The 16,235-nt window shown below is 43.6% G+C and overlaps 1 protein-coding gene across 2 annotated transcripts in view; it reads right to left on the reverse strand.

The window, feature by feature from the left end:
• Positions 1–16,235, reverse strand: part of foxp4 (forkhead box P4) — a 438,498-nt gene that overhangs the window by 79,235 nt on the left and 343,028 nt on the right. For both annotated transcript variants that reach the window (XM_078546502.1, XM_078546501.1), the window contains exon 9: positions 2,326–2,413. In XM_078546502.1, coding sequence (XP_078402628.1) covers positions 2,326–2,413 — 88 coding nt within the window. The remainder of the gene's footprint in view (positions 1–2,325; positions 2,414–16,235) is intronic.

Consider the following 16,235-nt stretch of genomic DNA (forward strand, 5'->3'; position numbering starts at 1 on the left):
CACTCTAAATTTACATAGAACCCCTTCCACCCTACTTCCTCTCACCCAATCAGCAAGCCCTTCTATTCCTTTCTTGCCATGTGTTTATCCAGCTTCCCTTTAAAAACATACACACTATTCACCTCAACTACCCCTTGGGGGTGTGAGTTCCACATTCTCACCACTCTCTGGGAAAAGAGGCTTCTCCTGAATTCCCGATTGAATTTATTAGTGACTATCTTATACTTATGGTCCAGGGCTCTGGACTCACACACAAGTGACAAGACCAGGTTGAATTGTAACACCAAAAATGGGTGGTTTGGGATAAGGGCAGGTATTAAAAGTCTAAAGATCAGTACTCTAACCCCAGCTCACCTCCAACCACACCCATGTCTGGGTCTAACAGAGTTGGGGCAAGTGATACGCAGCCAACCACCACCCCCCCCAACTCCCAAGAAGCACGCTGACAATTTAAATATGTAAATGAGGCAGGCAGCCTCTGCATTGCAGGTTTTACAATGAACGTCATGTTTCCCAGGCCTGAGGAAAGCTGACAGATGGAGGGAGTTGAGGACAGCTTCCAGGGGAAGTTAAATGCCTTTACATCACGACATGTGGGCTTGGAGCAACTGCAACGCTTCTCCCAGCAGCACCCCCATCCCACCCCATCAGAATCCCCACCTTAAAAGGCCCTCGGAATTGAAACCCCCTCCATAGGGTCAGAGGTCAAAGCACCATTGGATCAGGGATCAGACCTCCCTGGGTTCGAGGGTCAGAATCTCCCTCTGCCTGGGATTGGGGGATCAGACGGCCTCTTCTGGGGTCAAAGATCGGATTTCCCTCCCGCCCATGGATTGCACTGTCACCTGGGATCAGACCCCTCACCCTTGCGGAGTCATGGACCAGACTTATCTGGTCTTAGGGCCTACTCTGGAACCAATCAGATTGATTTCCAGGCAGGGAGCCCACCAATCACTTGAGAAGTTTCCCATCAACAATCGGCCCACATAACCTACCACTTATTAATATCCAGGCAATTGTCCATGTCCACACAATCAAACACTTCAATCATTTTAAAGACCTCTATCAGCTTTCCCCTTTTTCTAGAGAAAAGGACTCCAACTTGTCCAAACATTCCTGATAATTATAACCTCTCAGTCCTGGAATCATCCTCGTAAATCTTTTCCCCACCTTCTCCAGTGCTTTTATATCGTTTTTGTAATGTGGGAGACCAGAACTATGTACAGTAACTGCAGGTGTCAGTCCTGCCAGATGATCAGGGCATTGCTGGACAATGTGGGGAAGGTGAGAAGCTAAAACCTTCCAGCTATCCAGGCAAAGAAAGAAGCATTAAGGACGTTGTCAAGCGGGCAGGATAGTTGAGCTATGGAAACGCTACAGCTGAAGATTCACCCAGATGATATCAGGAATGTGGTCACACTTAAAAAGGCAGGCTTGGAAAATTGGGCCAGAGGCTTGTTAGTCTGTGGAGTTCTCTGCCCCAGAGAGCAGTGAAGGTCACTGAATTTTTTTAAGGCTGATTTAGATAGATTCTTGATTGAGAAGGGAGTCAAAGGGAATAGGGGGAAGACAGAGAAGGAGGGCTAAGGCCACAAACAGGTCAGCCATAATCTTCTCAAACGGTTGAACAGGCTTGAGGGGCCAAATGGCCTACTCCTGCTCCTAATTCATATGCTCAGATGGTAAATTGGGACTTTCTTCAATGGAACAGAGAAGGCTAATGGAAGATGCAACTTAACTGTTGGAAATGTTTGAAATTCTTTGGATGTTTTGAGAGGTTGAAAAGTGAAAGGTTCTTTCCACTGGCTGACAAATCTGTAACAAAGGGAGACTGACAGGATTATCACTGCGGGGGATGAGAGGGGAGATTAAAGAAATGCTTCACACAAAGGGTTATTAGAATATGGGATACCACAAGGGGCGATTGAAACAGAAACTGTAACATTATTTAGAAGGGAACTGAAGTAACATTTGTAAGGAAATAATATACAAAGATACGGGGAAAGGGCAGAAAAATGGGATTGGATAAGACAGCTCTAGGTGAAAAGCTAATTCTGAGAGACATGATGGGCTGAATGGCCTCCTTCTGTTCTGTTCATTTTATGATTCTATTATGTACTCCCCCGTACAGGGCAGAAAGGTTCGAGGTTTGCCCTTTAACATGTCATGTGTTGGGGATGGGACGGGGGATGAGGGGTGTGGTGGCAGGGTGGGGATGGTGAGGATGGGGGTGAGGGTGGGTGGGGGTGGGATGCTACTGTCTTAAGTCACTTCCGAGAGGCTAACTCCCATTGGAGAAAGGACTGAGTGAGAAAATATACCAACCTGGATTTCAAGTTGTTGTACAACTTGCATCTGAACCCGACACTGGGCTGTGCTGCGATCATCGAGCGCGTGTTCATTGCTGAGGTGCCTAACAGGAAAGGAGAATTCATAACTTGAGAATGTAAGCAATGAATCCATACGTTTCACCACGGAGATAGCAGCAGATAAGACAACAGAGGCAACAAAATAGAAAAGACAGGTGTCTTTATACTCTCTGTCTCTCTCCCATCCTTTTCCTTTCGGGTTTTAATTGTTTAGCCAGCCAGGGTCACCTGGAGATTGAGTGTGCCCATGATGCACATAGCTTTACAGCTCAGCCAAAGAGCCAGGGTGGAAAGGTTGGCTCAATTGCTGGGCCTCCTCTGTGCTGTAGCATTCTATGGTAACAACGTCAGATCTTGCTACTCCCGTGAGATATGGCTTGGATAAGAACTGCTAAATTTAATTTACTAAAAATCCCAGATGGGCACAACCTTAATTTCTGATTTTTCACCTCAGGGGGCTGGGTCTAACTCCAGTGTTGACTGGTGAAATTCTGCCAATTGAAAGAATCCTTAATGAAATGAATCCAATCTAATCTCCACAATCCCGTTCATTATGGTGAAAAACCAATGTAACAGAACGGTCCAAAATTCAGAATTAAACATGCTTAAGGCATCTCAGTCAGAGTGACCATCAATATGGCAGGTACAGGACTTGAGTGGAGTCTCTCTAGTGCAGTGGGGGGACATGCTTCCATGATTGGGTATATGGTCGACAGTTTGGGTAGAGTGGAGGGAGCTTTACTCTTCCAAACAACCCCATGCTATATCTGCCCTGGGAGTGTTTGATGGGGACAGTGTAGAGGGAGCTTTACTATGTATTTAACCCAGTGGTGTACCTGCCCTGGGGGTGTTTCATGGGGACAGTGTAGAGGGAGCTTTACTCTGTATTTAACCCAGTGGTGTACCTGCCCTGGGGGTGTTTCATGGGGACAGTTTAGAAGGAGCTTTACTCTGTATCTAACCCCATGCTGTACCTGCCCTGGGAGTGTTTGATGGGAAAAGTGTAGAGGGAGCTTTACTCTATATCTAACCCTGTGCTATAACTAGCATGGGAGCATTTAATGGGGACAATGTAGAGGGAGCTTTGCTCCATATCTAACCCTGTGGTATACCTAGCATGGGAGTGTTTAATGGGGACAGTGTAGAGGAAACTTAACTCTGTATCTAACCCTGTGCTGTACCTGCTCTGGGAGCATTTGATGGGGCAGTGTAGAGGGAGCTTTACTCTATATCTAACTGTGTGCTATACCTGGCTTGGGAGCATTTAATGGGGACAGTGTAGAGGGGGGTTTACCCTGTATCTAACCCCGTGCTGTACCTGTCCTGGGAGTGTTTGATGTGGACAGTGTAGAGGGAGGTTTACCCTGTATCTAACACCATGCTGTAGCTGCCCAGGGAGTGTTTGATGGGGACAGTGTAGAGGGAACTTTACTCTGTACCTAACCCCGTGCTGTAACTGCCCTGGGAGTGTTTGATGGGGACAGTGTAGAGGGAGCTTTACTCCGTGTCTAACCCTGTGCTGTACATGTCCTGGGAGTGTTTGATGGGGGCAGTGTAGAGGGAGCTTAACTCTGTATTTAACCCTGTGGTGTACCTGGCCTGGGAGTGTTTGATGGGGACAGTTAACTTATATGAGCAGGTTATTATTGATAGCAGATGACAAAGCCACAAACATATTGTATTCCATTAAGAGTTTTCAGCTCATGTTTCTGAGAAAGCTTCAATGAATTTCTGACTCAATTGCCTCCAGTGACTTAACAGACCTGGAATGAGCTTAAACTTATTTTATTTTCAATAGATTTTCTGGATTTTTTACTTGTGAACAAGATTTTAAAAGCAAATTATTTTTATGCATATGATTTCATGCTCAGTGCTGATTTTGACTGAATATGATTGGTGTTACCAAGAACGGGCAAGGTCACTGAGAAAGGAATAAGCAGAGTCACTCGGTGAATATCGCTGAAAAAAGTGACGTGTTGGCAAAGCTTTTCATCTTGCACTCATCAGGACAAACAGGAGAATACCAAATTTCAAACACTCACAACAATTTATACTACAGGGGGAAAAGGTGCTGATTGTTTAGAGAAATTAATGGGGGAACTGTAGGCTGCCCAAGCTCCTGGGTAATTCAAAAAAGGTGCAAGGCTTGAACATATTTCTTTTGTTCTGTGTATGAATGCATGTCACTTCCAGCAAACATAAATGAGCCATGTTATGAGCTCGACTGATTATCTTTAATTGATTGTTAGTGTAGTTAATAGCACACTCAGGATTGCTCAGCAAGTGCTGTACATTTGCAGCATCACATCTAACAGTAGATGTTGTTGTCTGGGTTTTCCAAGCATGGGCTGGTTGAGTACATTCTGGATTCTGTCTATTACAAACAACTGAAGGAACATGCTGATTGATTCGATCAGCCAATCACTGGGACATATGGCCAACAGACCTGCCATCGCACCAGTGTGAAATTCATACATGGCGTTGCTCAATTGTGTGGTAGGCTACTATGCAGTGGCTACATGACTGGTATTTCCCACTAACAGGATGCTGCCATCATTGTGCTGACCGCACAACTGAGCAACATCGTGTATGAATTTCAGAGTGTAACTTTTGTATGCCGCTGACAACTCTTAAGTTAACTCTCCAATGTCCAATGAGAACATCAGAGGGAAGGCAGAAGAAATCCCCAAGCATTGACAGAAAGCAAGATCATACTTTGACAAGCAAACACAGACACGGAAACCATGATTTGAAGTTGGAGATTGGGTTCACATCAAATGGCCAAATCGCGACCACAAACTTGCATCATCCCAATCAGGGCCAAAGCAGATCAAACAGTTACTCGGTACCAACACTTATCTGTTGGATGCTAACACAAAGTGGAACACAAAGACACTTGATAGTCAGCAGACTATGATATTTTGAGGACAGTGATAATGAGGATGCATTTCCTTTTCCGTTGAGTGAGTGTGATGTTGATCATCTGCCTTATTGATCAGACCTTATTGATCAGATCATGGGGAACCACCATGCTTAGTTCGTAGATCTCAGCACCATCATCAGCAACCTTTGTATCTCAAAGACTATTTCTGTACTTAGAGAAAACAGACAAGCTGAACTCTAAGAAATGACTCGATGTACATATGTTTGCAGTTTTGGGTAGTTTTAAAAATAAGGCCTTTTAGTTTTACAAATGGGAAAAGATGTAATATTCAATTGTTCAATTGGTTGGTGTTTGACTGAGTGTGTCTGTTGACTCTTCTCTGTTCTGTGTGCTCTTAGTTAAGCATTAGAGTAGACATTTTAGAAGAACGATAAACAAAACTCCTGCACAGATAGGAGCTAGTGTGTCATCTCTGCATATCTCCAATGTATAAAACACAACACATTGCTGTAATTTTTTTTAAGAACATGTTATCTCTCTCACTCTCAAGCCTCCTTTCACACTGTGGGAAGGTAGATGCTGAGCACAGTGTCTCAGATGTCTTGTGGAGATATTTTATTTTAACTAATTTATTATAATACTTGTTGATATATATTTCTGGGGGAGCTGGGAGTTATTTATTTGTGAAATTTATGGGCAATACTTGGCGAAAAAGGGCAAACTAATTTCCATGCCTGTTGAGCCCTGATCATTTACAGGGCCAGAGAAAATCCATCCCCCAGAATATTCTGCCGCATCTGGTATGAATTTGGTAATCAACTGATGTGGGACTCCTACTCACAGTCTGTCTGACCTGCATAGTCAAATTTTGCAACTGTTCTGAGATGGCCCATTTCATGAAACCAGCACCAAGGATTATTTATTTGTGTTTTCTTTCAGAACACTGGCTTATTGCTTGGGCAACACTGTGGGATTTCTGGAGAAAATCTTTCCCTTTCTTTTCTCCCGCCCCCTCACCCACCATCTGCAAGAGCAGTGACTTCATAACAATGATCTCATCTGAGATTCACAGGGGAATGCATAGCTTCTCTCCATCTCTGCTCAGCCTTGATCATTAAAACAAATAAGCATGACCTCAGCCTTCCTCTTAAACAACATTGCAGAACTCCTTTCTGCTCATAGCATGGGGACTTTATTCCATTTCCTTGAACAATGGGGCACTGTCTGTCGGGAGCATGAGAAATCAACCAATGTTCAAGCCCAGTGCTCCAGAACAACACCACACAGCAATGACTCAGCATCCTCAATACTACCAAGGGTTATATATGTGTGTGTGTATGTGTGTGTGTGTCTGTGTGTGTGTGTGTGTTTGTATGCGTGCGTGTGTGTGAGTGTGTGTCTGTGTGCGTGCGCATCTGTGTCTCTGTGAGCGAGCGTGTATGTGCATGCATCTCCTTGAGTGTGTGTGCCTGTGTATGAGTGTGTGTATTTGCAACTGGAACAGAGCAAGGCTGAATGTCCTGGCCCACTTCCACTATCAGCTATGACGATTTGAAGAGATACGCTCCCTCTATTCCCAGTCATTTGTGTAAAAGGGCTTTTCCCATGCTAATTCTCCTCAAATGAGAATTCATATGAGTCGAACAATGATCCAATGGATCACTGCAATGCCAAATGTTCTACTGAGGCAGACAGCCTAAAAAGCTCAGTTCTTTTGTTACTCATTCATGGGATGTTGGCATCGCTGGCAAGGCCAGGAATTATTGCCCACTCCCAATTGCCCTTAAGAAGGTGGTAGTGAGCTGCCTTCTTGAAATGTTGCGGTCCATGTGGTGTAGGTACAATCACAGTGCTGTTAGGGAGGGAGTTCCAGGATTTTGACCCAGTGAAGGAATGGCGATATATTTCCAAGTCGGGATGGTGAGTGACTTGAGGGGGAACTTCCAGGTGGTGGCATTCCCATGTGTCTGCTGCCCTTGTCCTTCTAGATGGTGGAGGTGTCAAGTACACACATTCCAATGAGAAAGAAAAATTACAAGGGGAGGGCCCACCATCCGTGGTTAACTAAAAAAGTTAAAGACAGTATCAAACTTAAAGAGAAAACATATAATTATGCAGGTCAGAAGATTGGAAAGAATATAAAGAACAGCAAAGAATGACAAAAAGATTAATAAGGAGGGAAAAATGAGAGAATGCGCGAAAGCTGGCTAGTAATATAAAGATAGATAGTAAATATTTCTATAGATATTTAAATAAGAAATGAGTTAACCAAGTGAGTGTTGGCCCTATAGAGAGTGCGCCTGGGGAATTGATAATGGAAAGTAGGGAGATGGCAGATGAATTAAACAGGTATTTTGCTTCGGTCTTCACTATAGAGGACACAAGTAACATCCCGGAAATAGCTGTAAATCAGGAAATGGAAGGGAGGGAGGAACTCGGGGAAATTACAATCACCAGGGAAGTGGTATTGAGCAAATTATTGGGGCTGCGGGCTGACAAATCCCCAGGGCCACATGGACTTCACCCTAAGGTTTTGAAAGAAGTGTCTAGTGAGATAGTTAATGCACTGGTTTTAATTTTCCAAAATTCCCTAGATTCGGGAAAGGTTCCACTGGATTGGAAAATAGCAAATATAACTCCTTTATTCAAAAAGCCCAACACCTGCCATAGGGAAAATGTTAGAAGCTACTATTAAAGATGTTATAGCAGGGCAGTTAGAAAAATTCAAGGCAATCAGGCAGAGTCAACATGGTTTAAAAGGGAAATCATGTTTAACCAATTTTTTGGAGTTCTTTGATGGAGTCACGTGTGCTGTGGATAAAGGGGAACTGGTGGATGTACTGTACTTAGATTTGCAGAAGGCATTTAATAAAGTGTCACATCAAAGGTCATCACGGAAAATAATAGCTCATGGTTTAAGGGGTAACATATCAGCATGGATAGAAAGTTGGCTAGCTAATAGGAAGCAGAGAGTTGACATAAATGGGTCATTTTCTGGTTGGCAGGATGTGATGAGTGGTGTGCCACAGGGATCAATGCTGGGGCCTCAACTTTTTACACTTTATATAAATGATTTGGATGAATGGAGCGAAGGAATGGTGGCTAAATTTGCTGTCGAGATAAAGATAGGTGGGAAAGTAAATTGCGAAGAGGATGTAAGGAGGCTACAAAGTGACAGATAGGTTAAGTGAGTGGGCAAAGATCTGGCAAATTGAGTATAATGTGGGCAAATGTGAAATTGTCCATTTTGGCAGAAAGAATAAAAAAGAAGCTTATTATCTAAATGGTGAGAGATTACAGAGCTCTGAGATTCAGAGGGATCTGGGTGTCCTAGTGCATGATTCACAAAAGGTTAGTATGCAGGTACAGCAGGTAATTAGGAAAACTAATAGAATGTTATCATTTATTGTGAGGGGAATTGAATACAAAAGTAGGGAGGTTATGCTTCAGTTGTACAGCGCATTGGTGAGACCACATCTTGAGTACCGTGTACAGTACTGGTCTCCGTTTCTAAAGAAAGATGTAAATGCGTTAGAAGCAGTTCAGAGAAGGTTTATTAGACTAATACCAAGAATGGGGGGGTTGTCTTATGAGGAAAGGTTGGACGGTTAGGCTTGTATCCACTGAAATTTAGACGAGTAAGAGGTGACTTAATTGAAACCTTTAAGATCCTGAGGGGTCTTGACAGGGTGGGTGTGGAGAGGATGTTTCCTCTAGTGGGAGAATCTCAAACTAGGGGTCACTGTTTAAACATAAGGGGTCACTCATTTAAGACAGAGATTAGGAGAATTTTTTTTCTCTGAGGTTTGTGAGTCTTTGGAACTCTCTTTCTCAAAAGGCGGTGGAAGCAGAGTCTGAATATTTTTAAGGCATAACTAGACAGGTTCTTGATTAAAAAGGGGGTGAGAGGTTATCAGAGATAGGCAGGAATGTGGGGTTGAAGTTACATTCAGGTCAGCCATGATCTTATTGAATGGCGGAGCAGGCTCGAGGGGCCAAGTGGCCTACTCCTCTTAATTTGTATGTTCATACCCTCGTATTTGGAATCAGTTAATCTCAGTCAGGGCAGGGTTAAAGCTGATACAATTGGTTTTGCCGTTGCTGGATTAGTGAGCGACAACAATCCAGAAAGTGTGAAATGTATCTGGATATTAGGCTGGACGGCATGAGCTGAGGTGTGATCTCCAAGTGTCACACAGTTTACACTCACCGTCTATAGCCTTCCATAGAATGAGCACTTAGTCTGTAAAGCAACCAACTTGTTTTTCTCAACACTGCCATTTACATTCTCACCTTGAATCAGTTTCTTCTTCATTTCCAACCAATACCATCTGCTCCTCTTCCCCTCCCCACATCCCCTCCTGTTTGTGATTAAAACTCAGTATACCACTTCCTACTCTAGCTCATTCCTCACAACTGTCTAACTCACCTTCCTCAGTCTTAGGAAGATAGGAACAGGAGGAGGCCATTCAGCTCCTCCTGCCTGTTCTGCCATCCAATTCTGTAACCATAGAATTACAGAATCATAGAGTAGTTACCGCGCTCTAGAGGCCATTTGGCCTCCCAGGAATTTGGCGACTCTCTCTCTTTGGGAACTCACTTAGCGCCACTCCCCAGCCTTTTCCCCGAAGCCCTGCAACTTTTTTTTGCTTCAGAAAACCATCCAATTCCTCTTTGAAAGCCATGATTGAATCTGTCTCCAACACACTCTCAAGCAGTGAATTCCTGATCTTACCCACTCACTATGTAAAAAAAAAAAAATTCTTCATGTCACCTTTGCTTATTTTGCCACTCACCTTAAACCAGTTTTCTCTGGTTACATAGGAACATAGGAAATAGGAGGAGTAGACCATTTGGCCTGTTCTACCATTCAAACAGATCAAGGCTGATCATCTATCTCAACACCACTTTCCAGCGCTATCCCATATCCCTTGATGTCATTAGTATCCAGGAACCCATCAATTTCTATCTTGAACAGACTCAATGATTGAGCTTCCACAGCCCTCTGGAGTAGAGAATTCCAAAGATTCACCATCCTCTGAATGAAGAAATTCCTCCCCGTCTCAGTCTTAAATGGCCTGCCCCTTATTCTCAGACTATGCCCTCCGGTTCTAGACTCACCAGCCAGGGGAAACATCTTATCCACATCTACTCTGTCACGCTCTGTAAGAATTTTGCAAGTTTCAATGAGGTCACCTCTCATTATTCAAAACTCTAGAAAACACAGGCCCAGTTTCCCCAATCTCTTCTCATAGGACAATCCCGTCATTCCAGGGATTAGTCTGGTGAACCTCCATTGCACTCCCACTATGACAAGTATATCCTTCCTTAGATAAGGAGACCAAAACTGTACACAGTACTCCAGGTGCGGTCTCACCGAGGCTTTGTACAATTACAGCAACATATCTTACTCCTGTGCTCAAATCCTCTTGCGATGAAGACCAATGTACAATTTGCCTTCCTAATTTTTTGCTGAACCTGCATTTTAGCTTTTAGTGACTTATGAACAAGGACACCCAGCTCTCTTTGGACATCAACACTTCCCAATCTCTCATCATTTAAGAAATATTCTGCCTTTCTGTTTTTTCTACCAAAGCTAATAACATTCACATTATATTCCATCTACCATGTTCTTGTCCATTCACTTAGCCTGTCCAAACCCCTTGAAGCCTCCTTGCATCTTCCACAGACTGCCATCCTGAGAACGATCCATTTATCCCTACTCTCTGTTTTCTGTCCAATAACCAATCCTCAACCCATGCCAGTATATTACGCCCAATCCCATGTGCTCTAATTTTGTTTATTAACCTCCCGTGTGGGACTTATCGAAAGCCTTCTGAAAATCCAAATACACCACATTCACTGGTTCTCCTTTATCAATGCTACAAGTAACATCCTCCAAAAATTCCCAACAGGTTTGTCAAACATGATTTCCCTTTCATAAATCCAAATTCGCTCTGCCCAATTATATCATTATTTTCCAAGTGTCCAGTTATCACATCCTTTGTAACAGATTCTAACATTTTCCCTACTACTGATGTCAAACTAACAGGTCTGTAGTTCTCCATTTCTCTCTCCTTCCCCTCTTCAATAGTGGGGTTACATTTGCTACTTTCCAGTCTGCAGGACCATTTCTAGAATCTATATAATTTTGAATCCACTACTGGTGGATAGTGGATCCACCAATGCATCCACTATCTCTCTAGCCACCTTGTTCTCAGCCCTTCCACCGATGGAACAGTTTCTCCCTATTTATCCTTTATAACTTTAACTAACAAAAATTTTGTGGTTTCCTGTAAATTATCAGCCAATTTGAGGTGAAGCACACAGAGGGTTAGGTTATCAAACTGTGTCTGGCTGTAGTTTCTTTTATTTGTAACTGTCTAATCATTTTAGTCAAAAGAAAAGATAAATGTGTGTTTACACCATTTCTTTCCTCAGCTCGGCCTCCTTTTATCACTCCTAGTTATTTTTCAATCCTCTCAAGTGTCAGAGAGTTGGCAAACACACAAACACGCTCCTTTGATGTCTTTTCTACCATCCTAGCAACAAAGGGATCTAATTGCAAATGAGCTAATTAAAGTAAACCAGTGACGGAGCGTGAAAACAATTTGTATGACCCTCAGCACTGCTCGCTGTTGTAGTGAGACACTTTACTCACTAGGCAGGGCTTAACCAGTCAGTCACTAAGAAATGAACCATGTCTTTAGCTCCAGTGATGGCTGTATAAATGGTGGGGCCTTCTCTCACTGTGGGATCATTGAGCTGCCATTCAGAACACCCAAAGGCCAAAGTCAGAGGTGTAGGATCGTGGCCTCCTCTAGCCCAAAAACCCTCCGGGATCTCTGGATTCCTCCAGTTCTGTCCTCTTGTGCATCCCCAATTTTCATGGTCCCACCATTGTAATTACCTCCCTCAAACTCTCCATCTCTTACTCTATCCTCTTTTAAGACACTCCTTTAAAACTCTCTCTTTGACCAAGCTTTTGGTCATCTCTCCCAACATCTTCTATGTTGCTTAGTGTCAAAGTTCTGCTTGTAACATTTCTGTGAAATATCTTGGAATGTTTTACTGTGGTAGGTGCTATATAAATGTAAGTTATTGTTGTGGTTCAAGCACTTCCCTAATAACAAAGTACATAAAGCAGGAGTGGCCGCTTTCTGCTTGCTCCAGATTGCAAGGAGCTGGCAATAGGCGGACAGGAATCATGGATTATCTCTGTCCCACAAAAACTCAGCAGATATTCCACACACCAGTCTGATTGGAGCATCTGCTAACTCTACGCCACTGTTCCTACAAGGTGGAGAGAACTTTTTCAAATACCCAGTGGATGATGCTGCTTTCTTTGCATTCCTTCTCCCGAGAGAAGAGAGAGTGAGGAGGCAATGTATGATCCCACCGCCCAGGCCTAGGGATCTGTGCAAGGTCAGCCCTGCCAAAGGTTCCAAATAAGCAGGACTGGGTGGCCTCACTACTGGGCCATGAACACATAGTGTTTGGGATTATTTTTGGGACCGATCCAGAAATTTGGTCAAGACAACTATGGAAAAAGAGGAGGGGAGAGTGAGACGAATTGGACAGCTCTTTCAGGGAGCTGGCACAGGTAAGATGGGCTGAATGGCCTCCTTCTGTTCTATATGATTTGATTCTAAAAGTTGGAAGAGATGCAAACTGGCTGTCAGTTAACTATCGTACAAAGTTATAATCATCCAATCTCTCTTGTCTCTCCCTTCTCACTCATTTGTCAAAAATGCTATAGTCAGTGCTCCTTTAACCCTTCTCCTCCTGTTCCTCCTCAGATCTACACCATGCTAAAATTGTGACTCATTGCTAACTCATTCTTTCTCATTCACCTCCTTTATCCTTCCCTTCCTCAACAATCAACAGTGTTTTAAACCCAAGCATCCAGTCAACATAACATCTCTTTCTCTATCTCAGCCTCTCACTTGTTACTCTTTTTAACCCTGGTGATGCCCAGTAGTTTAGCCCTTAGAACTACTGAGAATCTTTCACTTAAACAATGAGTAAAGCGGACAGAAAGTGGCAGCGAAGATATCTGTGGAGGAGTCACTTTATGGTAGATCCCAGCAACATCTCCCTGATGTCATCTCTGGGACTCTTTCTGTGTTGATTGAAATCGGGCAGTGGACTGACACATGGGAATTGTTTCCAATACAATCTCTCTGCACAGATTTTCCATGGTCAATCATTGCTCTCTCTTCAGGGGCAGATGGTATTATTGTCTTCATCTTCCCTAAACCATTGCTGAGTACTTGAAAGGTTCATGTCCTATTTTATATATTTTCTTTTGTAAAACCACTTTAAATTAGTAATTTAATCAACTACAATGAACTTCTACTCAGTATAAACAGTGTACTTGATGCCTCATCTGATCAGACCAGGATTGCCCAGGAGTCTGCAGGAAGTAAAGATTAATCTCCCAGCGACTGCTGCAAACAAAATCCCAGGACAAAAAAAATCATAGGAATGTTAAAAGACAAGTATCAAGAGCCAAGAATCATCCAATCAGGTAATGAACTAACTTCTAGCTTTCCAATTGGCTGTGGGAAGGTAGAGCACCAGGAGAATTGAACTGAGGTGGACCAATGGCCAAAGTGTGGTGGGGAGAGAGTCCATTGGAGGTGGGAGGTCATGTGATAAAACCTTCACTACATTCCTCGACTTGATGACCCCAGTGAATCCTGATAGACCTACCCAGCTATCACTGCCTGCAGTTTGCCGGACCGGATGAACTGTGATGTAAATATCACTGAGTGCAGATACCAGTCATGTATGAGTGTGTGTGTATCTGCATTGCTGAGAGAGCAGCAGGATCACTGTGGGTGTACCCATGTCACAGGGACTGCAGCAGTTCAAGGGGATGCCTCACCACCACCTTCTCAAGGGCAATTAATGCTGACGTTGCCAGCAATGCTCACACTCCAAGAACGAATAAAATAAATTTAACCTAATGCCTGAGCAACCTGATCTCAAATATCATTAAATCATTGAACTTCAGTGATTGAAGACAAAGCCTTGCACTTATATAGTGGCTTTGATATAACAAGTCATCTTAAGCTACTTCACAGGAACAGATATCCAAGATTATTTGACATCGAGACACATGACGAGACATTAGGCCAGGTGGCTGAAAGCTTGGTCAAAGAGGTCGGTTTTAAGGAGCATCTTAAAGGAGGAGAAGCTGAGGTAGAAAGGTTCAGAGCTGAGTGACCAGGCAGTGAATGGTGGAGCGATTAAAATCAAGGATGCTCAAGGGGCCAGAACTGAAGCAGTGCAGAGATCTTGGAGGATTGTAGCGCTGGAAGAGATTACAGGGATAGGGAAGGGAGAGGCTATGGAGGGATTTGAAAACAGGAATTTGAAAATAATCAACTCAGGCCTAATATACAGCTAGATTTCTAATGGTGTACACACCTCTGCTCATTCTGGTTGCATCAATTCAAAATAACCTGTCCTTCCCTTCCAGTTTCCAGAAATGCAATGGCTCAATCCTCACCCTTTTGTTTAGAACGCTATTTATGTGCAGCTTTTGATATAAAATCCTTCTCCTAATCTAATCTAATTTGGCAGACCGGCCACATTTTAAAAAAATTCATTCACGGGATGTGGGCTTCGCTGGCTGGGCCATCATTTATTGTCCATTCCTAGTTGCCCTTGAGAAGGTGGTGGTGAGCTGCCTTCTTGAACCGCTGCAGTCCATGTGGTGTAGGTACACCCACAGTGCTGTTAGGAAGGGAATTCCAGGATTTTGACCCAGTGACAGCGAAGGAACAGTGATAAATTTCCAAGTCAAGATGGTGAGTTACTTGGAGGGGAACTTCCAGGTGGTGGTGTTCCCAACTATCTGCTGCCCTTGACCATCTAGATTGTAGTGGTCGTGGGTTTGGATGGTGCTGTCTAAGGAGCCTTAGTGAATTCCTGCAATGCTTCTTGTAGATGGTACACACTGCTGCTACTGTGCGTCAGTGGTGGGGGGAGTGAATGTTTGTGGATGTGGTGCCAAGCAAGCTGGCTGCTTTGTCCTGGATGGTGTCAAGCTTCTTGAGTGTTGCGGGAGCTGCAACAATCCATCACACTCCTGACTTGTGCCTTGTAGATGGTGGACAGGCTTTGGGGAGTCAGGAGGTGAGCTACCCGTCACATGATTCAGTGTCAGTGGGAGTCAGTTAATGATCCTTCAGTAAGAAAGTAAAAGATGTAAATACAGTTTGCAGTAAGTGAATCATTAGATTACACAGAAATTAACACCAGGAGCCCCAGCAACCAATGAATCAGACACTGGGCTACAGGCAATTAGAAAATAACATTCTTATTGGGCTTAGCAACATGGCAGACTCAGTCTGGTAAATCTGACTGCCTCAACCTCATTGGCTCATGTCACCAGGTTGAGTTAACCAGAGAGTGTAACAAGAAAAACCCACAGGCAACATCCACACTGCCCACATGATTCATACAATTGTTGTGTGGCGAGCTCAGAGCTCAGATATTCATTGTTTGGACTTCAACACAACAGCATATCTTCTGCAGAACCTGTTCTCCATTGAAACCTCAAACCTTTCACAAGTCAACATCAGAATCTCCAAACTAAGCTGCAGAAATAATGTTTCAGTGAGCGACTGGTTAACATATGGAACAGGTTCCTGATCAAGATGGTGGCAGCAGTTAGTGTTGGTTCATTCTAATGAAAGTTAAACTGATTTCTTTCAGTGAATAACATGTTCCGCTCTGGGATCTGAATAATTTGAGTCATGTTGTGTGGTGAGTGTAATGTGCTCGGGAGGAACAGGTGAGTTTGGGCCAATGGTTCCCAAAGCTCTCCCCCGCTGGGGGCTTTCCTCACCTCATGTCTGGGGCTGTTGTAGACTCATTGATAGAGATTGATCACTGTGATTGACCAATAACTCCATCATCATTGTATCATGTGACTACCAGGATGGTAGAAGGTGAATTAGAAAGGCCCT

The sequence above is a fragment of the Cetorhinus maximus genome, chromosome 8, assembly GCF_964194155.1.
Source record: "Cetorhinus maximus chromosome 8, sCetMax3.hap1.1, whole genome shotgun sequence".
Taxonomy (NCBI): Eukaryota; Metazoa; Chordata; class Chondrichthyes; order Lamniformes; family Cetorhinidae; genus Cetorhinus; species Cetorhinus maximus.